This window comes from Notolepis coatsorum (assembly GCF_963971535.1).
Source record: "Notolepis coatsorum genome assembly, chromosome: 17".
NCBI lineage: Eukaryota > Metazoa > Chordata > Actinopteri > Aulopiformes > Paralepididae > Notolepis > Notolepis coatsorum.
Genome location: NC_140181.1, coordinates 76,206,878 through 76,233,017, shown reverse-complemented (window position 1 = coordinate 76,233,017; position 26,140 = coordinate 76,206,878). Strand labels below are relative to the sequence as shown.

The 26,140-nt window shown below is 41.6% G+C and overlaps 1 protein-coding gene across 1 annotated transcript in view; it reads left to right on the top strand.

Moving 5' to 3' along the window:
- Positions 1 to 26,140, top strand: part of mtcl2 (microtubule crosslinking factor 2) — a 179,963-nt gene that overhangs the window by 5,850 nt on the left and 147,973 nt on the right. The window contains 6 exon segments of the mRNA XM_084333500.1: positions 8,893 to 8,994; positions 12,048 to 12,186; positions 12,869 to 13,110; positions 13,220 to 13,415; positions 13,499 to 13,675; positions 17,247 to 17,319. Coding sequence (XP_084189626.1) covers positions 8,893 to 8,994; positions 12,048 to 12,186; positions 12,869 to 13,110; positions 13,220 to 13,415; positions 13,499 to 13,675; positions 17,247 to 17,319 — 929 coding nt within the window.

Genomic DNA, 26,140 nt, shown 5'->3' with positions numbered 1-26,140 from the left:
ACACACGCATGCACATGCACAGGTTCCTTAGCTAATTTTAGTTTTAGTTTTGTGCCTTGTGTGTCTCTGCACACACATACACACATTCCATGTCATATTCATGTGAATTGATTCACACGCACACACACACACACACACAACACACACACACACACACACACACACACACACACACACACACACACACACACACATACACACACACACACACACACACACACACACATCCCCAGTGCTCTGCAGAGGTTGACCCACATTCTTCAATTCTCCATCTAGTAAATTATGACTCTCACGCTGCATCGCCTCTACTACTATTCTATTCTGCTAGTAAATTATGACAGCAGCACGCTACATATCCACTACTACTATTCTATTCTGCTAGTCAATTATGACAGCAGCACGCTACATATCCACTACTACTATTCTATTCTGCTAGTAAATTATGACACAGCACGCTACATATCCACTACTACTATTCTATTCTGCTAGTAAATTATGACAACATCACGCTACACTATCCACTACTACTATTCTATTTTGCTAGTAATTTATGACAACAGTACGCTACATCTCCATAACTACTATTCTATTCTGCTAGTAAATTATGACAACAGTACGCTACATCTCCACTACTACTATTCTATTCTGCTAGTAAATTATGACAACAGTACGCTACATCTCCACAACTACTATTCTATTCTGTTAGTAAATTATGACTGCAGCACGCTACATCTCCACTGCTATTCTCCTGTTCTCCTTATATATTAGCTGGCACTGATTAGTCTTCTGTTCACTGGCAAAGCTTGTCCTTATAGATACTTGATCGGGCTGGGGGTGTGTTTGTGTGGGCGATATGGATATAGGGATTTACGTACCATAATGCTATTAGCCTTTAGCTTGTTGTAGCTAAATCGTTTGTGCTCATACCACCAGGAGTAGAGGTGCTGCTTAAATATGTGTAGAATCCCTGAGGGAGGAAGCATGACTCTATTCAATAAAACATACTTAATTCCCCAAACTGGTCTTGTTCAGGTATAACCTACATATCTCTATTGTACATTATGTAGGTCTAGCAATTAGTGTTGTCACGATACTGGAATTTCGACTTCGATACGATACCTTGAAAAGTATCGATACTTCGATACCATTTCGATACCAAAAAATAAATAAATATATATTATATATATATATATATATATATATATATATATATATATATATATATATATATATATATATATATATATATATATATATTTTTTTTAACAAATTTAGCTTTTGTTGCTGGTTGATTCACCTCAGCTTCGAGTCTGGTACTATAAGAGAAGATAAATATAACACTTTTAAAACCCTTTGTTTATCTTTAGATCACACATTTAAAAATAACTGTTCATCTCACTTCAATCATTTTTATTGCAAATGCAGAACATGGTATTTTCTCAAGCAGACAGATGTAAACACTGTAATCTGTGTTGCATGTACCTCACAAACTGAACAGTTAGTAACAGTTTTTATTTAAAGATAACGAGAGCAAGCGAGAGAGAGAGAGAGGTATCGGTAGATAGAGAGAGAGAGAGAGAGGTAGCGGTAGATAGAGAGAGAGAGAGAGAGAGAGAGAGCGAGAGAGAGAGAGAGGTAGCGGTAGATGGAGAGAGAGAGAGAGGCTATGCTCGGAGCATTTTAGTAATGTTACATTTTCAACAAGATTGCTGCTATTTAAACACTTGGTGGAAACGGGGTAACGTTAACCTTATGTCGACTGTAGTATTGTATGACCTCGACATAGCGTTTACACGTTAACGTTACTCTGTTTCCATGCAGTATTTATAACGGTGGCCAGCTAAGCTAAGGGGGCTAACTGCTAGCAGTAGCTAACGTTACAACGAAGCAGCTGTTGATATTATGCGCCATCAGTAGACAACGTATCATGTATTAAACTAGAGTTAATGGTTTAATGCTTCAGTCACAGTGACGTTGAAAGAGCAGCTGTCACGAACCTCTTTCATTTCTTTATGGAGATCGGCGCTGGCACTGCTATAACACCGCTTGCAAATAGCATTGGGGCATTTGTAGCTTGTCCTTCGTTGTTTACTTGAAACCCGAAGTACCTCCAAACAGCACTTCTGCTGCTTTCTTTATCCACAAGCACAAGTTGCGGAGGCTCTGCATTTACCATCTTCAGCTAAAATGTTTGTTTACTAACTGAAGAAGACGGCTCTCTGTGACTCTGTGAGGGGGAGGGCTGGACTCGGAGGAGCCGGGGGGGCAAGCACGCTGAGCGCTCTGAACAGCGCGTCAACAACTTGCGGTAGAACACTCGCCAGCTGGTACCGATACTGCAGAAAGTATCGGTACTTCGGGAAATGAGTATCGACGCCTTTTTAAATATTCAGTATCGATATGTATCGATACTTCGATATTTTTGACAACACTACTAGCAATCAAGACTTCTCAGACTTCTCATGTATGTGCCAGGCAGCTACCAGTGGGTTCTAACTGTATTCCTACAGACCCTTACTAACTGACCTGACCTTATACTGTACATAATTATAATGCCACTAATTGTGATGACAACAAGCATTGTTATATTTGATGTTGATCAGTGCATGTGAGCGGATCGGAGCGCGAGCGGCGCGGGGCGCGGAGCGGCCGGTTTTGACGTGAGCGAGGAGTGGGTTTTAAAATGAGTCGGCGCGACGTCCGGAGCGAGAGTTCTCCTCCGCTCCAATCCACTCCAGGCCGCTCACAGTGGTTTAACACTGATGTAATATATACATGCAGTACAATGCCAAAGCAACAGATGGCGATGTACAAACATGAAGGCCATTTTCAACCAATGAGAAGGGTGAACCTGTGATAGGCTGTTCGTTCAGGCTTTGTCACTGTAGAGACGCCCACACTCACTCTAGTTAGAAAAAGTATATCGACGCCATTGTTGTTGACGTTAGCTTACATGCTAACGTTAATGGCAGCGACCATAGCATTGTGGCTCGGCTAGCCTATCATCGCTTAATAGAGATAGTGAATGGATAAACAACGTTATTTAACATTGCAGAATGGCTACAATTACAATGCGGCTCAATACAAACAATTGTTAAGGGGCCCAGGGGGTGTAGACTGTTGTAGTTTGAGCTCATTTACACCATGCTCCAAAAAAAGAAGAAAAAAAACTGCCGAGCGATCTGGCGCGGGGAGCGGGGAGCGCTCGATTCAAGGTGAGCGGGGAGCGAGCGGAGAGCGACTTGGGGGCGGGGTCAACATGAGTGATTAGCGGAGCGGACCAAGCTTTAAAGAGCGAAGAGCGGATTTCTCGGCCGCGCCGATCCGCTCACGTGGTCTGATGTTGATGTTAATGAGGGCTAAGATGTGGAGCTTAATGGCAGATGATTTAACAAGGACAATGACTGATGGGGATGACGGTAATGGAGATGGTAAATGATGATTGATGAACATTGAAGGGATAGTGAATGTTTTTAAGACGTCTCATTTAATTAATCATGATCTCTAGTTTAATTTAATTCTATTCCAATTCTATTCAAAAGGACTCTCTTGTCCACTGTTTTGTCTGTTACTGAAATTGCAGCATTTCTTAGCAGTGCTAGTGCAAATCAATGGCTAACTGTTCCATACCATCTGTAGACATTCTTAACAAAAACATGGTTGTCAGCATTATTAATGTGTACTAGTATAGACAGTTTCACTGGGATTCTGTTGCCAAGGAAAAGTTTGGTGAATCCCTGTGATAGGTGAATCCATGTGATAGGTGAATCCCTGTGATATGTGAATACATGTGAATCCCTGTGATAGGTGAATACATGTGAATCCCTGTGATATGTGAATCCCTGTTATAGGTGAATCCCTGTGGTCCCTGTGATAGGTGAATCCCTGTGATAGGTGAATCCCTGTGATCCCTGTGATAGGTGAATCCCTGTGATAGGTGAATACATGTGAATCCCTGTGATAGGTGAATCCCTGTGATCCCTGTGATAGGTTAATCCCTGTGATAGGTGAATCCCTGTGATAGGTGAATCGTTGTGATAGGTGAATCGTTGTAATAGGCTAATCATTGTAATATGTTAATCATTGTAATAGGTGAATCGTTGTGATAGGTGAATCATTGTAATAGGTGAATTGTTGTGATAGGTGAATCATTTTAATAGGTGAATCGTTGTGATAAATTAATCGTTGTGATAGGTGAATTGTTGTAATAGGTGAATCATTGTAATAGGAGAACCATTGTAATAGGTGAATTATAATATGTGAAGCATTGTGATAGGTGAATCATAATAGGTGAATCGTTGTAATAGGGTAATAGGTGAATCTTTGTAATAGGTGAATGGGTGAATTGCTGTAATAGGTAAATCGGTGTAATAGGTGAATCGGTGTAATAGGTGAATCGTTGTAATAGGTGAATCGTTGTAATAGGTGAATCGTTGTAATAGGTGAATTGTAATAGGTGAATCGTTGTAATTAGGGATGTCCGATATGATCGGCCTACCGATATTATCGGCCGATATCGGCATCAAAATGTGATATCGGAAAATATCGGTATCGGTTTTCAATTTTTTTTAATTTTAAATTTTTTTTACATTTCTATAACATTTATTTACCCAGGCAAGCAAGTAAGAACAAATTCAGATTAAATTTATTGTCAAAAGTATGCATAAGGTTGTGTTAATTCCACAACAAGAGATATGTAATGTTAATTACCTGAAATGATTCCGTTTTTTGGTGGGGAAACCCTGCATATATCGGTATCGGTTGATATCGGTATCGGAAATTAAGAGTTGGACAATATCGGTATATCGGTATCGGTAAAAAAGCCAATATCGAGCATCCCCTAGCAGCGTTTCCGTTAGCCGGTAATTACAGGTATTTGACCGGCAAAATCTGTTGAAGTCCGACATATTTAATCTCTCCGGTCTTAATGTCCGGTGAAAATAATTCCCTCCAAGCACAATTTGATTATTTGAATTGTATTAAAATAGGCTAAAATTAAATAGCCTATGCGATGAACGAAACAATCATTACATTTGTTTCATCGTTGCTTCACCAAGCAGGTATAATAATGTTGTCAGCGAGAGCTTAGTGCTGGGTTTTGCGAGTGCATGTGTAGCTGCAGAGCCGGAGCAGCAGCGGCACAGTGCAGTACTCCAATTCAGCCATTGGCAATTCAGCTGTTGGGTGGGGGGCGCTGTTGAGCGGTCCCCAGATAGAGCCAAAAAACAGCTGAATCTGCTGCTCTGCAGCGCCATACTCTTTGCAAATAAGTCGTTGCGAGGTGGAGAGAGTCATCACGCAAACCCACGATAATGTTGCCGTCTCTCTCTGCCAAATTTCTCAGTTCTTCGCTTGATATAATTAATACAAATGTCCAATATAACGGAATTCGTTAGCTCATAAAAATGTGATTATAACAGACTGCTGTTTATTATTGTATACTGTATTAATGTCGGGCGACTGCCCACAGACACCTATTTGATTTAAAGTCGGCAGCAGCACGGAGTCTCTGGACTTATTTTATTTGGAATATAATGATTGTATACGCTAGGCCTGCCGCGATAAGCAATAAATCGATTAATTGCCGCGATAATTTAAATGAATGCAATGATTTTGACGGACGCGATTAATTGCTATTTGCGCGTTTGTTTTAATGAGGCGGAACCAGTGCCCCTTGTCAGTCACTGTCCGTGTTGGGAGGCGGGCCGCTGGCTTTACTACAGCACAGCACAGGAGCTCCGTGGGGCAACACCACATAGCTTAACTACATTTCTCAATAGTGTTGCTCCTTTTAACCAAGTAGCGTTATTTGTAGTGTAACGTTAGAATAACACAGAATAACGTTAATACAATAACATGCATCATTGTTTACAATGAACGGGTGGGGCTAGTCAAAGGACTGGAGACGGGGACAAGTTAAACATGAATTAATTTATTATAACAGGTCGTTTTCGAGTCGTGCTGCAGTGCCTACGCACCACAGCTATTCTATTATAATACTGCTTTGACGCTTCCTCCTCATCGTTGATTGCCTGTAGTAGCTGCATCTAACGTTAGTAGCTAACGTTAAAACTAAAAAACACAACCGGACGAGACAAGTTGTCGGCTAGGATAATCACAACAATACTTCCGGTTCGGTCGGTGGGCTTCAAAATAAAAGTCTTAAACACCGGAAAAGACGGAGCGGTGGGCTTCAAAATAAAGGTTTTGGGAAATAAATTTCTCAAAAAGATTCTCTAACCGGTCGCAATAATATCGCTTATCGCGATATTTTCGGGGGCAATTAATCGCCCAGCAAAATGTGTTATCGTGGCAGGCCTAGTATACGCAAAAGTAGCCTAGTTTTAAGTTAAAATATTATAAATCTACATGCCTTGAGGATGTCAATTATTTTTAAGCTCAATAAACTCTGACCGGAATTTCTCTCATTTGACCGGTAGATTTAAATCTACCGGACCCTGAGACCGGCAACAATTTTTTCTAACGGAAACCCTGTCCCCTAGTTGTAATAGATGTGGGAAAATAATAACACTGTAATTAGGGCTGGGCGATATGACGATATTATATAAATATCGGGTACAGTTCATTAACGATACACTTTTTAAACTTATCGTGGATATCGTGATGTTTTGCCCAAGAGGATTGTGTCGCGTCAATCTGGTCCACACGTTCAAACTTTTGAACAACGCCGCCCCCACACACACACTACTGCATCACGCCGCCCCCACACACACACTACTGCATCAAAGTTACTACTTATGATTAACAAAGGCATTCGATTTGTGGCATTAACATTATATAGTTACACGTTCAATAACATCAGTGTATTTACCCGAACATAGCAACGTCCGATGTCGACCTAGATAGATAGCAAGCATTACTCGTTCATATCTCAGCCCGTGCTGAGTTGTGCCCATTCTGCGGTCTGTTAATAAAGTTTTCAATCAGACAGATGTATGGAAAGGCTTTTATTATAACATTTGTTGCAGTAAAATCATTATGCCTCGTTTAGTCATCCTGCGGAGCTAAAAGCTAAACGTCGGTCGCAGGGAGCTACCGTTGTTGTTGTCGTTGAGCTCTCTTCAAAATCAATGGCGGATATAGCGGAAGTAAAAAATGAATACGCGCTTGCCGATTGGTGCTAAGAACAGCAGGGCGGGTGCAAGCGGTGTGACATAATTGGCAGACTCGACTGTCAATCAAAATTATTCTGTTTGCCGTCTGAATGAATGAAAACTTTACAGAATGGGTACAATACAGTACAGCTCAATACAACAACAGTGGACTGGAGGATGAAGACCAGAAAAAGACTTTCGGCTTTTTTACATAAGGGTCCTCCATTTTCAATTCATCAAAACATTTAGAGACATACAAATATACAGTAGTTTCATAAAAATGCTAAAATGCTATTGATTGATTGATTGATTGATTGATTTAAAACTTTATCAACATATTGCAGAATGGGTACAGTACAGCTCAATACATACAATTGTTAAGGGGATGCAGACCAGAGAAAGACTTTCGTCTTGTTTACATCAGGGTCCCCCATTTTCAATTCATCATATTTCATATCTAAATCATATAATATCTCATTGCTAAATATATGCAATATATAATCTAATAATCCAATAATCTAAATCTAATATATAATATAAAAATGCTAAATGTATGGGTATTTTATTTTGTCTTTAATGTTAGCTTGCAAACTCAAATACTGTCTTGGTAAGCCTCATAATGAATTGTTTGGGGAAAAAAAGAAAAACATCGTGATGTGTATCGTGTATCGCCGAAAGGTCAGAAAATATCGTGATATCATATTTAGGCCATATCGCCCAGCCCTAACTGTAATACTGTATATGGATGCCTTGTTTGCTTAATACATTCTGCTGCAACTATCATAATAACCAAAACTAGGGATGCACCGATCAGATATTAATATCGGATATCGGATATCGTCCCCGATATGACTAAAATAGCTGGATTTGGTATAAAAGATTAAATATATATATCGGATTTCTTTCAAATTTGTATTATTATTTCTTTATAATAATATAATATAATACATACAATAATAAATAACAATTCAGTACATTTATAACTATGTGTTAATTTGTTACATTTTGTTTCACTAAGTTAGGAAAGTAATGTTTTAAGTCAAGCCTGATGTTGCCTTGCACAAAAGCATGATCCCAGTCTCTTCCACACAGTGAGCCATACAGTTTATTAATTTAACAATGGGTATCGGATCGGTATCGGTATCTCTTCCACACAGTGAGGCATACAGTTTATTAATTTAACAATGGGTATCGGATCGGTATCTCTGGTGCTTGTGCTTTTTGGATTTCCAGTTTGTTATAGATCAGACACATCTTCAAAACATATACTGTCCCTTTAAAGCCCCCCCCCCCCCCCCCATAACCACAATCAAATTAAAAAAATAAAGTATGATGTAAGATTTGGTAAATCATCTTGAAATCTTTTTGGAATGTTTTGTTGGAATTCTATCACAGAGGTTTAGAACTCCATAGCTTTCAATGGGCAGTAACCATTGTTACATCATCATCTCAGAATTCTATCTCACATTTGAGATCGTACCTGAAAGGGTTAATGGTAGATTCTTTCATGATAATAATGATGTGTGGTACTCCTATATTTGGACAAATGTTCTAGAAGCTGTAATTGCTCCAAGATGCATGATGCATCGATGAATCGATGATACATAACTCTTCTCTTCTACATAACTTTCTTTCAAACATCCTTTTTCCTGATGAGTCATGAGGTCCATGTACAGGAAATCAAATGACACATTTATAAAATACATTCTTTCTCTCTCTCTCTCTCTCTCTCTCTCTCTCTCTCTCTCTCCCTCTCTTTCTCTCTCTCCCTGTTTAGGATGAGATGGAGGAGTTGAGGTCTGAGATGCTGGAGATGAGAGACATGTACATGGAAGAAGACGTGTACCAACTCCAAGAGCTGCGGCAACAGTTAGAACAGGTAGGTAACTATGACAACAGTTAGAACAGGTAGGTAACTATGACAACAGTTAGAGCAGGTAGGTAACTATGACAACAGTTAGAACAGGTAGGTAACTATGACAACAGTTAGAGCAGGTAGGTAACTATGACAACAGTTAGAGCAGGTAGGTAACTATGACAACAGTTAGAGCAGGTAGGTAACTATGACAACAGTTAGAGCAGGTAGGTAACTATGACAACAGTTAGAGCAGGTAACCATGACAACAGTTAGAGCAGGTAGGTAACTATGACAACAGTTAGAGCAGGTAACCATGACAACAGTTAGAGCAGGTAGGTAACTATGACAACAGTTAGAGCAGGTAGGTAACTATGACAACAGTTAGAGCAGGTAACCATGACAACAGTTAGAGCAGGTAGGTAACTATGACAACAGTTAGAGCAGGTAACCATGACAACAGTTAGAGCAGGTAGGTAACTATGACAACAGTTAGAGCAGGTAGGTAACTATGACAACAGTTAGAACAGGTAGGTAACTATGACAACAGTTAGAGCAGGTAGGTAACTATGACAACAGTTAGAGCAGGTAGGTAACTATGACAACAGTTAGAGCAGGTAGGTAACTATGACAACAGTTAGAGCAGGTAGGTAACTATGACAACAGTTAGAGCAGGTAGGTAACTATGACAACAGTTAGAGCAGGTAGGTAACTATGACAACAGTTAGAGCAGGTAGGTAACTATGACAACAGTTAGAACAGGTAGGTAGCTATGACAACAGTTAGAGCAGGTAGGTAACTATGACAACAGTTAGAGCAGGTAGGTAACTATGACAACAGTTAGAGCAGGTAGGTAACTATGACAACAGTTAGAACAGGTAGGTAACTATGACAACAGTTAGAGCAGGTAGGTACTATGACAACAGTTAGAGCAGGTAGGTAACTATGACAACAGTTAGAGCAGGTAGGTAACTATGACAACAGTTAGAGCAGGTAGGTAACTATGACAACAGTTAGAGCAGGTAGGTAACTATGACAACAGTTAGAACAGGTAGGTAGCTATGACAACAGTTAGAGCAGGTAGGTAACTATGACAACAGTTAGAGCAGGTAGGTAACTATGACAACAGTTAGAGCAGGTAGGTAACTATGACAACAGTTAGAACAGGTAGGTAACTATGACAACAGTTAGAACAGGTAGGTAGCTATGACAACAGTTAGAGCAGGTAGGTAACTATGACAACAGTTAGAGCAGGTAGGTAACTATGACAACAGTTAGAGCAGGTAGGTAACTATGACAACAGTTAGAGCAGGTAGGTAACTATGACAACAGTTAGAACAGGTAGGTAACTATGACAACAGTTAGAGCAGGTAGGTAACTATGACAACAGTTAGAGCAGGTAGGTAGCTATGACAACAGTTAGAGCAGGTAGGTAACTATGACAACAGTTAGAGCAGGTAGGTAACTATGACAACAGTTAGAGCAGGTAGGTAACTATGACAACAGTTAGAACAGGTAGGTAACTATGACAACAGTTAGAGCAGGTAGGTAACTATGACAACAGTTAGAGCAGGTAGGTAACTATGACAACAGTTAGAGCAGGTAGGTAACTATGACAACAGTTAGAGCAGGTAGGTAACTATGACAACAGTTAGAGCAGGTAGGTAACTATGACAACAGTTAGAGCAGGTAGGTAACTATGACAACAGTTAGAACAGGTAGGTAGCTATGACAACAGTTAGAGCAGGTAGGTAACTATGACAACAGTTAGAGCAGGTAGGTAACTATGACAACAGTTAGAGCAGGTAGGTAACTATGACAACAGTTAGAACAGGTAGGTAACTATGACAACAGTTAGAGCAGGTAGGTACTATGACAACAGTTAGAGCAGGTAGGTAACTATGACAACAGTTAGAGCAGGTAGGTAACTATGACAACAGTTAGAGCAGGTAGGTAACTATGACAACAGTTAGAGCAGGTAGGTAACTATGACAACAGTTAGAACAGGTAGGTAGCTATGACAACAGTTAGAGCAGGTAGGTAACTATGACAACAGTTAGAGCAGGTAGGTAACTATGACAACAGTTAGAGCAGGTAGGTAACTATGACAACAGTTAGAACAGGTAGGTAACTATGACAACAGTTAGAACAGGTAGGTAGCTATGACAACAGTTAGAGCAGGTAGGTAACTATGACAACAGTTAGAGCAGGTAGGTAACTATGACAACAGTTAGAGCAGGTAGGTAACTATGACAACAGTTAGAGCAGGTAGGTAACTATGACAACAGTTAGAACAGGTAGGTAACTATGACAACAGTTAGAGCAGGTAGGTAACTATGACAACAGTTAGAGCAGGTAGGTAGCTATGACAACAGTTAGAGCAGGTAGGTAACTATGACAACAGTTAGAGCAGGTAGGTAACTATGACAACAGTTAGAGCAGGTAGGTAACTATGACAACAGTTAGAACAGGTAGGTAACTATGACAACAGTTAGAGCAGGTAGGTAACTATGACAACAGTTAGAGCAGGTAGGTAACTATGACAACAGTTAGAGCAGGTAGGTAACTATGACAACAGTTAGAACAGGTAGGTAACTATGACAACAGTTAGAGCAGGTAGGTAACTATGACAACAGTTAGAGCAGGTAGGTAGCTATGACAACAGTTAGAGCAGGTAGGTAACTATGACAACAGTTAGAACAGGTAGGTAGCTATGACAACAGTTAGAACAGGTAGGTAACTATGACAACAGTTAGAGCAGGTAGGTAAATATGACAACAGTTAGAGCAGGTAGGTAACTATGACAACAGTTAGAGCAGGTAGGTAGCTATGACAACAGTTAGAGCAGGTAGGTAGCTATGACAACAGTTAGAGCAGGTAGGTAACTATGACAACAGTTAGAGCAGGTAGATAGCTATGACAACAGTTAGAGCAGGTAGGTAACTATGACAACAGTTAGAGCAGGTAGGTAACTATGACAACAGTTAGAGCAGGTAGGTAGCTATGACAACAGTTAGAGCAGGTACACTGCCATAGTCAGAACCCAGCACTAACGTGGCCATAATACTGCCCTACAGGCTAACAAGACGTGTCGTATCCTGCAGTACCGGCTGAGGAAGGCAGAGCGGCGCTCTCTCCGAGTCGCACAGACTGGACAGGTGGATGGAGAACTCATCAGAACACTGGAACAAGACGTCAAGGTGAGGAGGGAGGGAGGGATGGAGAGAGAGAGAGAGAGAGAGAATGTTTGTGTCTACAAGATTGGTCTGCTAGGAAGTTCCTACTTGTATAGAAGATTTCAACCTGACACCATAAACATTTTAAATGGACCCAAGTATAATTACTATATCGATTTACTATAATATAATATGATATATGGATTATGGACATGAACTCACTCCTAATGCGGACCTCGATATTGCCGTTTCGATACGTGTTTGTTTACATAGCATGTCAGCAGCATGTGGCGATGCTTCTGTCCCTCTCGTCTCACTACGCTCTCTGTGGGAGGCGGGGCGCAGCAGCAGGTCCTCCAGCAGACACACAGGGCGCCAGCCAGGTGACGTGGAGAGATAAGATACTGGATGTTTTCCCAGACGACTGCAAAATTCCAGCCAGGAAGTTTAGAAGAATAAATGGACTTGGTTTCAAAGTTACATTCCACAGCTCTGGTGTGGGAACATTTTAGGTTTCAAGCCGAATGAGAGAGGAGAACCGGTATGTCAACTGAATGATCATTTCAGCTCTTTGCTCTCCTCCGTTGAGCGAATATTTTCATCTAGGTGCTGAAGAGCAGTCAGGAGAGAGGCCCAGTGTTTTGGGTCGAGTCGGGAGGGGACGAGACAGTGCCCTGTGTCAGTGCCCTGTGTCAGTGCCCTGTGTCTGAGCCCTGTGTCAGTGCCCTGTGTCAGTGCCCTGTGTCTGTGCCCTGTGTCTGAGCCCTGTGTCTGTGCCCTGTGTCTGAGCCCTGTGTCTGAGCCCTGTGTCAGTGCCCTGTGTCCGTGCCCTGTGTCCGTGCCCTGTGTCAGTGCCCTGTGTCTGAGCCCTGTGTCCGTGCCCTGTGTCCGTGCCCTGTGTCAGTGCCCTGTGTCAGTTCCCTGTGTCAGTGCCCTGTGTCAGTGCCCTGTGTCAGTGCCCTGTGTCAGTGCCCTGTGTCCGTGCCCTGTGTCAGTGCCCTGTGTCAGTGCCCTGTGTCAGTGCCCTGTGTTTGAGCCCTGTGTCAGTGCCCTGTGTCCGTGCCCTGTGTCAGTGCCCTGTGTCAGTGCCCTGTGTCAGTGCCCTGTGTCAGTGCCCTGTGTCAGTGCCCTGTGTCAGTGCCCTGTGTCTGTGTCCGTGCCCTGTGTCTGAGCCCTGTGTCAGTGCCCTGTGTCAGTGCCCTGTGTCAGTGCCCTGTGTCAGTGCCCTGTGTCAGTGCCCTGTGTCTGAGCCCTGTGTCAGTGCCCTGTGTCAGTGCCCTGTGTCTGAGCCCTGTGTCAGTGCCCTGTGTCAGTGCCCTGTGTCAGTGCCCTGTGTCCGTGCCCTGTGTCAGTGCCCTGTGTCCGTGCCCTGTGTCAGTGCCCTGTGTCTGAGCCCTGTGTCAGTGCCCTGTGTCTGTGCCCTGTGTCAGTGCCCTGTGTCAGTGCCCTGTGTCTGAGCCCTGTGTCTGAGCCCTGTGTCAGTGCCCTGTGTCTGAGCCCTGTGTCTGTGCCCTGTGTCTGTGCCCTGTGTCTGTGCCCTGTGTCTGTGCCCTGTGTCTGAGCCCTGTGTCTGAGCCCTGTGTCAGTGCCCTGTGTCTGAGCCCTGTGTCTGTGCCCTGTGTCTGTTTATGTTTATGTTTATTTGGATCCCCATTAGCCACAGCAGTGCTGGGGCTATTCTTCCTGGGGTCCATAACACATAAAATACAGTTACAGACGTATACACTCACAACATTTACATATCATACAGACAATTAAAACAACAATAAAAACCCTTATACACTCATAACATTTACATGACATACAGACCATTAAAACAACAATAAAAACCCTTATACACTCACAACATTTACATGTCATACAGACAATTAAAACAACAATAAAAACCCTAATCAAATTCATAATACAAGATAAAAATATATACGCCTTATGAATTCATAATACAATACAATAATACCTGTTCATATCAGCCAATTATACAATATTTTAATAATATATCCCTATCAGACACATGCCTTTTCATCCATATATACCTATCTCTTTATCAGACACATACATTTTCATTTACGTACACACTATCTATTAGGGAATGTCAATTTCTTTGGTTGAAAATGTTGTTTTACCACGATTTTGAAACGGCATTTACTATTCTCCTGCTTAACATGTCTGGGAAGAGAGTTCCATTCCTGCATACCACGGAACATGACAGTTCGCTTCATTGCATTCGACCTCACTTTTGGAAGTGTAAAACCTCGTGCAGAAGCATGTCTGGTGGAATGGTTGTGTCTGTCAAGACTTATTGATAAATTGTTATATAAAATTGAGGGGATCTTTGTAACAAGAATATTCCTTGTGAATACAAGGAGTGAGCAGAGTAATTTATGTTTGACAAGTAACCAAGTTAAACAAATGTGCATCGCTGCAACATTAGTTCTGTACTCACAGCGAAGCGCTATACGTGCTGCTTTGTTTTGTACCATTTGTAATTTTTTCAGTTTATTCGTTGTTACATTCGACCATACTGCAGGACAATAGTCAAGATTTGACAAAACCAGAGCTTGAATTACCTGTTTGATAGAATTTAGTGGTAACAAATGAGCACATCTTTTAACAACAGAAATCCCTCTTCCCATTTTCACTACTATATTGTTTATATGGTGTGACCATGACAATTTACTGTCTAATGTTACCCCTAGGAGTTTAGTCTCCTGGACTTGATTAATTACCACATCACTTATCAAAAGTTTCAAGACTGGGTTCGTTCTTAGAGTATGGTTTGAACCGAAAATGATGCTACTTGTCTTTGATATGTTTAGAACTAGTTTGTTATTCTTTATCCATTCCATCACTGATTGCAACTCTGCCTTTAGGACCGTATTTAATTCATTGGCTGTTGAGGCTGATGTGTAAATCGTTGAATCATCCGCATACATAGAAATATAGGACTTATTTAGGACAAGAGGCATGTCATTTGTAAATATGGTGTAGAGCAAAGGCCCAAGGCAACTTCCTTGGGGTACTCCACACCTTACCGTTTTAACTTCTGAGTAACTCCCATTAAAAAAAACTATTTGTTTCCGGTTTGCTAAATAAGTTTGCATCCAAGATAGTGCAGATGAGGAGAAACCGTAACATTCAAGTTTTTTAAGTAAGAATTTGTGATCTATGATGTCGAATGCTGCAGTAAAATCAAGCAAGACAGCTCCAACCATTTTCTTTTTATCTATCTCTTTCAGCCAATCATCCGTCATTTGGGTTAAAGCAGTCGCTGTTGAATGTCCTTCACGATATGCATGTTGAAAATCAGTGGTCAATGTGTTAAAAGAAAAGTAGCTTTTAATCTGTTCACTTACTATTCTTTCCATCAGTTTACTCAAAACTGGCAGTAAACTTATGGGACGACTATTAGATCCTGAGAATGGCAATTTCAAATTTTTTGGCAGTGGTATTACTTTGGCAGTTTTCCACTGTTGCGGATACAAACATTCACTAAAGGATTGATTTATAATATGACAGATAGCAGGGGCAATTAAATCAGGGACCAATTTCAGAAGTTTCCCGTCAAGACCGTCAACACCTGGTGGTTTGTTTTTAGTGGTACTTAACATATGTTCTACATTACTTATAGTCACACTATCAAAATTAAATTGACAATTTTTATCTTTCATTATTTTATTCTTTATTAATAAATAAGATTTTTCATTATCTATTGTTTGCATATTATTTCTTAAATTATCTACTTTTCCAATAAAATAATTGTTAATATGATTAGCAATCTCAACTGGTTTGGTGAGGAATTTTCCTTCCGTTTCTAGAAAGGATGGGGTAGGTTTCTTATTCCTGCCCATTATTTCATTTAGAGTATTCCATAATAATTTACTGTCATTTTTTATATAATTAAACCTATTTTCATAATACAATTTCTTCTTCTTCTTATTACATTTTGTAACAACATTTCTTAATTTACAATATACCTCCCAGTCTGATTTATAACCTGATGTATTTGCTATTAATTTAGCTCGATTACGTTCTATCATATATTCTTTTAGTTCATCATCCAACCATGGTGTTCTGACGCTTCTGACTGTAAACTTTCTCAATGGTGCATGTTTGTCAACAAGTGGCATAAAAATGGTATCAAATTCCCATAGAGATTTTTCAGGATCTTTTTCCCTCAACACCTTTGACCAACATAGATTTTCAACATCCTTCACAAAGCTGTCTTGATTAAACATTTTATACGATCTTTTGTAAATTATTTTAGGTCCCAGTTTTGGCATTTTAGTCTTCCTCACAATAGCAATTAAGTTATGGTCGCTACAACCAACAGTTACAGATACCGCCTTGGAACATAGCTCCGCATTGTTAGTAAAAATGTGATCAATGCAGGTGGAGACCTGGTTACCATCCTTTTTCAAACATATCCTAGTTGGTTTGTTAATTACCTGTGATAGACCACATGCATTTGCTACAGTTAGAAGTCGTTTTTTCAATGGGCATTTCAATGAAAACCAATCGATGTTAAGGTCACCCATAAAATAAATCTCATTACTCAAATCACACACTTGGTCCAACATGTCACATATTTGTTCTAGATACACATTATTTGCACTAGGTGGTCTATAACAGCAACCGATCAACATAGGCTTCAAATGAGGCAAGTGTACTTGCAGCCATAATGTTTCAATTTCATTATTCATTAAATCTTCCCTAATCTTCACTGGAATAAGATTCTGAATATAAAAAGCAACCCCTCCCCCAAATGCATTCCTGTCCTTTCTAAAAATGTTGTATCCATCAATTTGCAATGCCCCATCCTCAAATGTAGAATCAAGGTGTGTTTCTGATATAGCTAAAATATGGAAATTGTCTGATAGTAAAATCTCTGATATCTCAGCTAGCTTGTTTCTTATGCTACATATATTTATATGTGCCATCTTTAACCCCTTTTTGGGTAGGTTAGTATTAATTAGCATTGTATACTTTATTCATAACGTTGGTAGGTGTGGCAAGGGCAACAACCATTCAACTGTCCCTCGGCTGCCCTGTGCCCTGTGTCAGTGCCCTGTGTCTGTGCCCTGTGTCTGTGCCCTGTGTCAGTGCCCTGTGTCAGTGCCCTGTGTCTGTGCCCTGTGTCAGTGCCCTGTGTCAGTGCCCTGTGTCTGTGCCCTGTGTCCGTCTCTCCTCTCCCCTTATTCTGCTTTTTAAAAGAATCAGCTGTAAACAGCATAGTTTTGGCACTTCCTTGCTTGAATGGGTTGAATATGCAATAGTCTTCACAATGAATGAGCTGTTTCAGCTCTGATCCGTGCTGTTTTTGACGACACAAAGTTACCAGTTGCCTATTCCAGTCAGTGAGGCACGACACGTTATTACAGGCTGTAGTTAAGATGTGCCCGCCATGCTCAACGGATAAGATAAGCAATACAAGTGCAAAATGTCAAAATATTATCTTAAAATAGATTACATGATTGCGCTGCACTTTCCAAAAAGAAAGCGACCAGTGATAAATGTGAACATTTCGCTTGCAGTCTAGTGCCCTGAAATACCATTTTTGGTTGTGGCAAAATAAAGTGAGATGCTCACGTTATAATATCATTATATCAGTGGCATAAAATGCTCTTAATATTACAATAATATTGTAACTTTGTGACTAGACCCAAGTTTACTTCCTGTTGCGGTGGTTGCTAACTGACAGGAAATAGTAATCGGTCCAAGCTGTTCCCTAGCAACACAATTCCAGTTAAATCATATATGTATGCACGTGTATGGACTGTATATGGGTGTGTCAGTGTGAGTGAGTGTGTGTAATGTAGGAAGGATATGGAGTGTATGCTTGTATGTGTGTGTGTGTGTTTTCTTTGCTTGGAGTCACTGTTTATGTACAAATGACGGGAAGATGAAATCTGTTTTTCTATGGAACATCTGTTTTGTCCGTTTCTTCGTTTCTCTCTGACTTCTTTGAGCCTCTTTTGAAACAGTTTGTCACGACTTGTTTGTCAGAACAAGGTCATTACATTAATAAAGTCACGAGACAGCAGTTAAAACGTCAGACTGGGCTGTAATTGCGTTACATAATTTAACTATTCCAAAAGACAAGACGGGTCATGCTGTATTAAAGAATCAGCCCAACCCAAGAATTAGGGTTTGAATGGACCCTATGTCTGAGTCGTTCCCCCCCCCCCCCACACACATTATACACACAGTACAGGGGATCCTCGTAATTACAGTAGTATTAGTAGATTGTCTTTGTGACCCTGGCTTGTGGTTAATGGATACGCATCACCAAATTCACAGCCTTCCACCGACACCATGTGACACGACACAATGTGCTCTTTCTCTCATCTGTCCAGAGAGAGGGAGGGAGAGGAAGAGAGGATAGTGATGTCATTCTCTGAGGGAACAGCTTCGCCTTCTGCTGTCACTGTCTCTTACTCTTAACAAGTCAATGGTGGCGACTTGTTTCTTTTGGAGAGGAAGGATTTAGGAAGGAGGAACAATACGTTTAGGGACATTTCTAAACGGGCGAGGCAGGCTGGTGGTGACATCAGCCTATAAAACAAACTATACTTACCTCTAAAAACATGTCTCCAAGCAGGGAACGAAAGACAGAAAGAAAGAAAGGAAAAAGGGGAGAACAAATAGAGAAAGAAAGAATGGTAGAAAGAAAGACAGAAAGAAAGACAAAGAATGAAAGAAAGAAAGAAAGAAAGAAAGAAAGAAAGAAAGAAAGAAAGAAAGAAAGAAAGAAAGAAAGAAAGAAAGAAAGAAAGAAAGAAAGAAAGAAAGAAAGAAAGAAAGAAAGAAAGAAAGAAAGAAAGAAAGACAGAAAGAAAGAGACAGAAAGACAGACAGATACCAGAATTAATTTGACTCTGAGAGGAAGAAGCTGAAATGGACGGGGAAGTGACCTGGAATCAGCAGTAGAGGAAGGACTCTTCACTGAGCTCAACATGGCCACCTATATATCCTGAGTTGTGTTTTCCCTGCCTTGTTGTGGTGAAAATGTCCACTCTGGCTGTGCTGACTCACGAGAAAAGGGGAGTGGCCTCAGACGAGTTTAAATCTCCAACAGCCAATCACGGCGGATGATAAGGAGGGAGAAGGAGACAGCGGAAGGAGAGAGAGAGGAAAAGAGAGAGGGAGAGAGAGAGAGAGAGGCCAAGAGGGGATTGGTCTCGCTCAAGTTTAAATCTTTAACAGCCAATCACAGTGAGAGTTGACAGAGAGAGAGAGAGAGAGAGAGAGAGAGAGAGAGAGAGAGAGAGAGAGAGAGAGAGAGAGAGAGAGAGGGGGGGGGGGGAGAGGGAGAGAGAGAGAGAGGGAGAGAGAGAGAAAGAGCGAAATAGGAAGATTGAAAGAAAGAGAGGGAAAGAGGGAATTAAAGACAGAAAGAGACAAATGAAAGAGGGAGAGGGACAGGGAGAGAGAAGGATGATATTAATAGAAAATCTCCATTCTCATATTAGCTCCCTGCCTCTGAAAGGCCTGTGTTTACTATAGCCAGCATCGTCCTCATGAATACTTCATCTGGATCATCACCAGCACCGTGCCATCTGGGAAATACAGAGAGATGGGAGGAGGGATGCAGGAGAGAGATTGATGTAGTGTTTAACCCTTCCACTACCACACTACAAAGTGTTAACACTTTCACTACCACACTACAGACTGTTAACTTTTCATTACCACACTGCAAAGGGTTAACGCTTTCACTACCACACTACAGAAGGTTAACCTTTTCATTACCACACTACAGAAGATTAACCCTTTCACTACCACACTGCAGACGGTTAACGCTTTCACTACACTAGTAAGAGAAGGTGGGGAGGAAGGAAGGAAAGTAAGGTAAAATGAAGAAAGAAAGAATAGTGACCTGTCAGGGAGGGGAGGTGGAGGGAGAGAGTTGGAAGGAGACATGTGGACCAAGTGAAGTGACGGTCCATTCACACAGGAAGTCAGGAAATACACGGGGACACAATCTTGGCCTATCTCTCTCTCTCTGGTCCTCTCACACTCACATCTTACTTCCCCTCTTCCCTACTTCCCCTCTTCCCCCTCCCTCTCTCTCCACTATCAACTCCTAATCAGTCTGCTCCTCTCATAAACCCCCCCGTCTCTCACATTCTCTTTCTCTCCCCCCTCTCTCATTCTCTCTGTCTGTATGTGTATGAGTGTGTTCTTGTGATTGTGTGTGTATGTATGTGTATTTTCTTGTGTTTGTTTGTGGGTGTGTGTACCCCAATGGAACAAGTATGATCTCTCTCTCTATCTCTCTCTCTCTCTCTCTCTCTCTCTCTCTCTCTCTCTCCTCTCTCTCTCAATTCAAATGGGCTTTATTGACATGGGAAACATACGTTTACATTGCCAAAGCCAAACAAAACAAAACAATCAAACAGAGAAATCAGAAGTAATCAGTACAGTACAGAAGGAGTTTTTTGTGTATGTGTGATTGATAGTCTTTATGGTGGTTGTATTCCTGTATTCTTTCTCTCTCTCTCTCTCTCTCTCTCTCTCTCTCTCTCTCTCTCTCTCTCTATCTCTCCTCTCTCTCTCTCTCTCTCTCTCTCTCTCTCTCTCTCTCCTTCTAGTCTCCTTTACAAACCGTCTCACCTCGTCCCTTTTCACCATCGCTCTCCCCATCTCTCTCATTCCCCTCTCTATAAATCTAGAGCTTGCATAAGTCCCCCCCCCCCCCCTCCCCTCTCTCTCAACACATGGTTGATTGTCTCTCCTAGCTACCGGGGGCAGACAGAGACAGTGCCAGGTCAAGTTACACCACTCTGCTTACCCTGTGTGTGTGTGTGTGTGTATGTGTGTGTGTGTGTGTGTGTGTGTGTGTGTGTGTGTGTGTATGTATGTGTGTTGTGTGTTTGTGTGTGTGTGTGTGTGTGTGTGTGTGTGTGTGTGTGTGTGTGTGTGTGTGTGTGTGTGTGCGTGCGTGTGCATGTGTGTGTGTGTGTGTGTGTGTGTACACGTATGCCCCAAGCCAACTGATCTTTTCTACTGAGAGGGAGGGAAGTGCATCTTAGGCTGCGGTTACATTATAGCCAAAATGATTTGGTTTCATTTAGCTTTTCAGAACGCTGTGTATTGGCAGGCAAGTTAGACGTTATTTGTCTCGTGAGCACAGAGTGATGTATATACATGTAGTACAATGCCAAAGCAGTAGGTGGCGATGTAGTTCAAACATGAAAGCCATTTTCAACCAATCAGAAAGGTTGAACGCGTCCACTCCACGTCCTGCTCAAAAACAGAACCCCACCATTAATTACCTCGCGTGAGCCATTAGCAACATTTAGCATTTATTTTTCAGCAAGAAACAAAGTGCAATAAAAGTGCAATAAACAAAAAAGGATACATTCACTGTGTGTTCTGCCTCATTTGTTGATGAAACAAAACCAACATCAACACAATTTACCACCAAGAGTGGAGAGTTTAGTCTCACAAAAAGATCTCTGATGTTGTTAGCTACATGCTAATGTGATTGGCATTTTCCATTTATATAGTTATCATTGAGGCTATCGTACATTAAGGTAGTAACATTAACGCTAGTAGAATAAATGGATGAAAACGTTATTTAACAGATTGCAGAATGGGTACAATACAATACGGCTCAATACAAACAATTGTTAAGGGGATACAGACTGTTGTAGTTTGGATTGGGTTCCTTATAACAATAACTTGACATCACATGAGCTTAGTTGGTAGCCGCAGCTAACCGTGCGTGTGGACAGGGCCTGTCTCTGCATCACACCCTTACATTAGAGTTAGGGCTACCCACTGTGGATATAATTCACCTCTTGGTTTTGGGTTTAAATGATCTTATTAATTATGGCGAAATTAAAAGCAAGGTACAAAATCAATCTCTGATGGTGTCTGGGAGGATGGAGTCAAATGGTTATCCATCTGCTCCGTTATAAAGCACATGAATAAGCAATCTTAGCAGGACGCAGCTGATAATCCTGTATAGCCTCCCCATATGGCCGGTTGGTGTCGGGAGACAGCAAATTATATTAATTATAGCGCGATATTGCAAGTGACTCCCAGAAATAGTTCTGATGTTTGGACTAATGGACGGAGTCGAGGTCCAGCCAGGGGAGAATTTGGCGTCGGTGTCTACTGCACATGGGCGTTGGGCAATGAACGGCTCCGTATCTGGCTCGCGCAAATTACATGGCACTGTTGTCTGGGAGTTTTCAAAACGAAAACCCCCTTTGAGCGTTGCCGCTAGATAAACGCGTTTTCCTACCAAAACGGCGTTGCCCTTTAACTTGGACATGCAAACGAAATAATTCGAAAATGAAACGTTGTAAGTGTAACCATGGCCTTAACTGCAGTGTGAACAGGGGCTAGTCAAACCAAATGTGTGTGTGTGTGTGTGTGTGAGATAGTGTGTTTATGTGTGTGTATGTGTGCGTGTGTTTATGTGTGTGTGTGTGTGTGTTTAGGTGTGTGTGTGTGTGTGTGTGTACCCAGCTTACTTGTACCTTCTTGTTCGCTAATATCTGAATTTAATATGCTTTTACTTCCCTTCTTTCTTGCTTGTGCATGTGTGTGTGTGCGTGCATGCGTGCACACTTGTGTGTTTATGTGCATGTGTGTGTGTGTGTGTGTGTGTGTGTGTTGTGATCACAAGGATAATTTAAGCCTCTCGTTCAACCAGTCATATACTGAGTGTGTAAACGGCTATCAATGGCCTTGTGAAAACACGCTGAGTCAAGCCTGACTCAAATCCTGCTGGAAAGTGACCGCGCAGTGGGATGATGACTTTAAACATGTGATAGTGTCGCGTTTTTATCTATCTCCCTCTGTGACAACGTACAGATGTCAGCTGGTGTTTACCTTTCAGGCGCACTGCCACAATCTCACGTCAGGAGACACGTCAATCATGAGACATTCTAATGACGATATCACAACGTCTAGTCGCAGACAGCTATTGAGTGGTAGGGTTTTTAAGATAGAATTCTTAGAGAAACCAAACATTACCATACGTAAACGAGGTCATGTGTGAATGAATGGCTGAGTAGCCTAATTTGTATCTAATCGGTAATGCGGTGTGTAATTAGAGCTTCGATGTAACAGAACAATATGAATAATATAGACAGACCAATAGTGTTTCAGGTTTCAGGTTCATATCAGGTTACTTGTGGCGGTGGCAAGCCAGTGCAGGAGAAATACACACAGTTGAGCAACGGAAAATACTGTAAATACAAGAATCATGTGTTCACACGTTATTTTTTGGGGGGAAATCAATTTGTGGCGAGCCTGCGTGACGTTATACATCTTTGCATTGTTAACCCAGCGTTGAGACCTATAGCAGCCAGACACGAGGGAGACGTGAGATGTTTCACTCTACCTCTACTTCCTGTCATCTTGTCGCCATAGCAACAAGAAGTGTGGGGGGGGGGAGTTAAAAAAAGAAATTGGTGAAATGTGCAGACTTTCAGAGTCTGCTCCTAGGTTATTGATGTTAACCATTTCACTACCACACTACAGAATGTTAACCCTTTCACTACCTCACTACAACGGGTTAACCATTTCACTACCACACTACATAAGGTTAACCCTTTCACTACCACACTATAGACAGTTAACCCTTTCACTACCACACTACAGAAGGTTAACACTTTCACTACCACACTACATAAGGTTAACCCTTGCACTACCACACTACAGAAGGTTAACCCTTTCACTACCACACTACACACGGTTAACCCTTTCACTACCACACTGCACATGGTTAACCCTTTCACTACCACACTACATAAGGTTAACCCTTGCACTACCACACTACAGAAGGGGAACCCTTTCACTACCACACTACAGAAGGTTAACCTTTTCACTACCACACTACAAAGGGTCTGTAGTGTGGTAGTGAAAGGGTTAACCTTATGTAGTGTGTTAGTGAAAGGGTTCATTTGTTAGGGTGGGGCGTGAACTCTCCTATTTCTAGTTTTTCATACCGAAATAAGCTTTATTCTATAGTAGTGGTCTCTGTTCTGAAACAGAATGTATTTGTATCCTCAGTGTCACCATAACATCTGTACCAGTTAATACGATGCAGCTTGAGAATTATTCATACTTGAGGACATCACAAGTTGTCTTAGATCATAATTATGTTGGCCAAACCCACCGACCACGGTATGGAGAGATACAAATACTCAGACGAGAGTTGGTAGAGAGACCTAAGGAAAGAGAGTGGTGGTATACCTACGGAGAGAGAGAGGTGGTAGAGAGACCTAAGGACAGAGAGATTGGCGGTAGAGAGACCTAAGGAGAGAGACCTAAGGAGAGAGAGAGTGGTGGTAGAGAGACCTAAGGAGAGAGAGAGAGAGTGGTGGTAGAGAGACATAAGGAGAGAGAGAGTGGTGGTAGAGAGACCTAAGGAGAGAGAGAGTGGTGGTAGAGAGACCTAAGGAGAGAGAGAGTGGTGGTAGAGAGACATAAGGAGAGAGAGAGTGGTGGTAGAGAGGACATAAGGAGAGAGAGTGGTGGTAGAGAGACCTAAGGAGAGAGAGAGTGGTGGTAGAGAGACATAAGGACAGAGAGATTGGCGGTAGAGAGACCTAAGGAGAGAGAGAGTGGCGGTAGAGAGACCTAACGAGAGAGAGTGGTGGTAGAGAGACCTAAGGAGAGAGAGATTGGTGGTAGAGAGACCTAAGGACAGAGAGATTGGCGGTAGAGAGACCTAAGGACAGAGAGATTGGCGGTAGAGAGACCTAAGGACAGAGAGATTGGCGGTAGAGAGACCTAAGGAGAGAGATAGTGGTGGTAGAGAGACCTAAGGACAGAGAGATTGGCGGTAGAGAGACCTAAGGACAGAGAGATTGGCGGGTAGAGAGACCTAAGGAGAGAGATAGTGGTGGTAGAGAGACCTAAGGACAGAGAGTGGTGGTAGAGAGACCTAAGGAGAGAGAGAGTGGTGGTAGAGAGACCTAAGGAGAGAGAGAGTGGTGGTAGAGAGACCTAAGGAGAGAGAGAGTGGTGGTAGAGAGACCTAAGGAGAGAGAGAGAGTGGTGGTAGAGAGACCTAAGGACAGAGAGATTGGCGGTAGAGAGACGTAAGCGGCACTTGACTTATTGACTTTACAAAAGAATTGGCTTAACTGCTGTTGATGTTTTAAATCCCTGACTTTGACTCACAAGTAACACATCATAATGAACACACTCTGGTATGTGCACGTGCATGTACATATGCACACACACACAAACACACACACACACACACACACGTGCACACACACACACACACAAATACACACATACACACACACAGCTGTTTACATGGCCTTTTGCACTCCTCGTGGGAACGAAAATGGGGATGGTCAGAGGATTGGATGGAGAATTAGAGATAGGGAGTGAGAGAGAGAGAGAGAGAGAGAGAGATAGATAGATAGATAGATAGATAGATAGATAGATAGATAGATAGATAGATAGATAGATAGATAGATAGATATAGATAGATATAGATAGATAGATAGATAGATAGATAGATAGATAGATAGATAGATAGATAGATAGATAGATAGATAGATAGATAGATAGATAGATAGATAGATAGATAGATAGATAGAGAGAGAGATAGGGATATACTGTATATATATATATATATATATATATATATATATATATATATATATATATAGAGAGAGAGAGAGGGGAATGAATAATGAAGAGGGGATATGTGGGAGGGAGGGATGGGGAATGGATAGAGGGGATATGTGGGAGGAGATAATGTTTGTATACAGTATAATCAAGTGTGTGTTTGTGAGCATGTGTGCGTGTGTGCATGTGTGTGTTGCAGGGGTCGATTGATCATGGATTCAAGGGACATGCGGCTGTTAGAATCTGTGTGAGAATTTATGACATCATTTCCTTTTCCACTCACCCACTGCTGTGATTCCCACAGGCCACAGACATCTGGACACACACACACACGCACACACACACACACACACACACACACACACACACACACACACAAACACACGCAC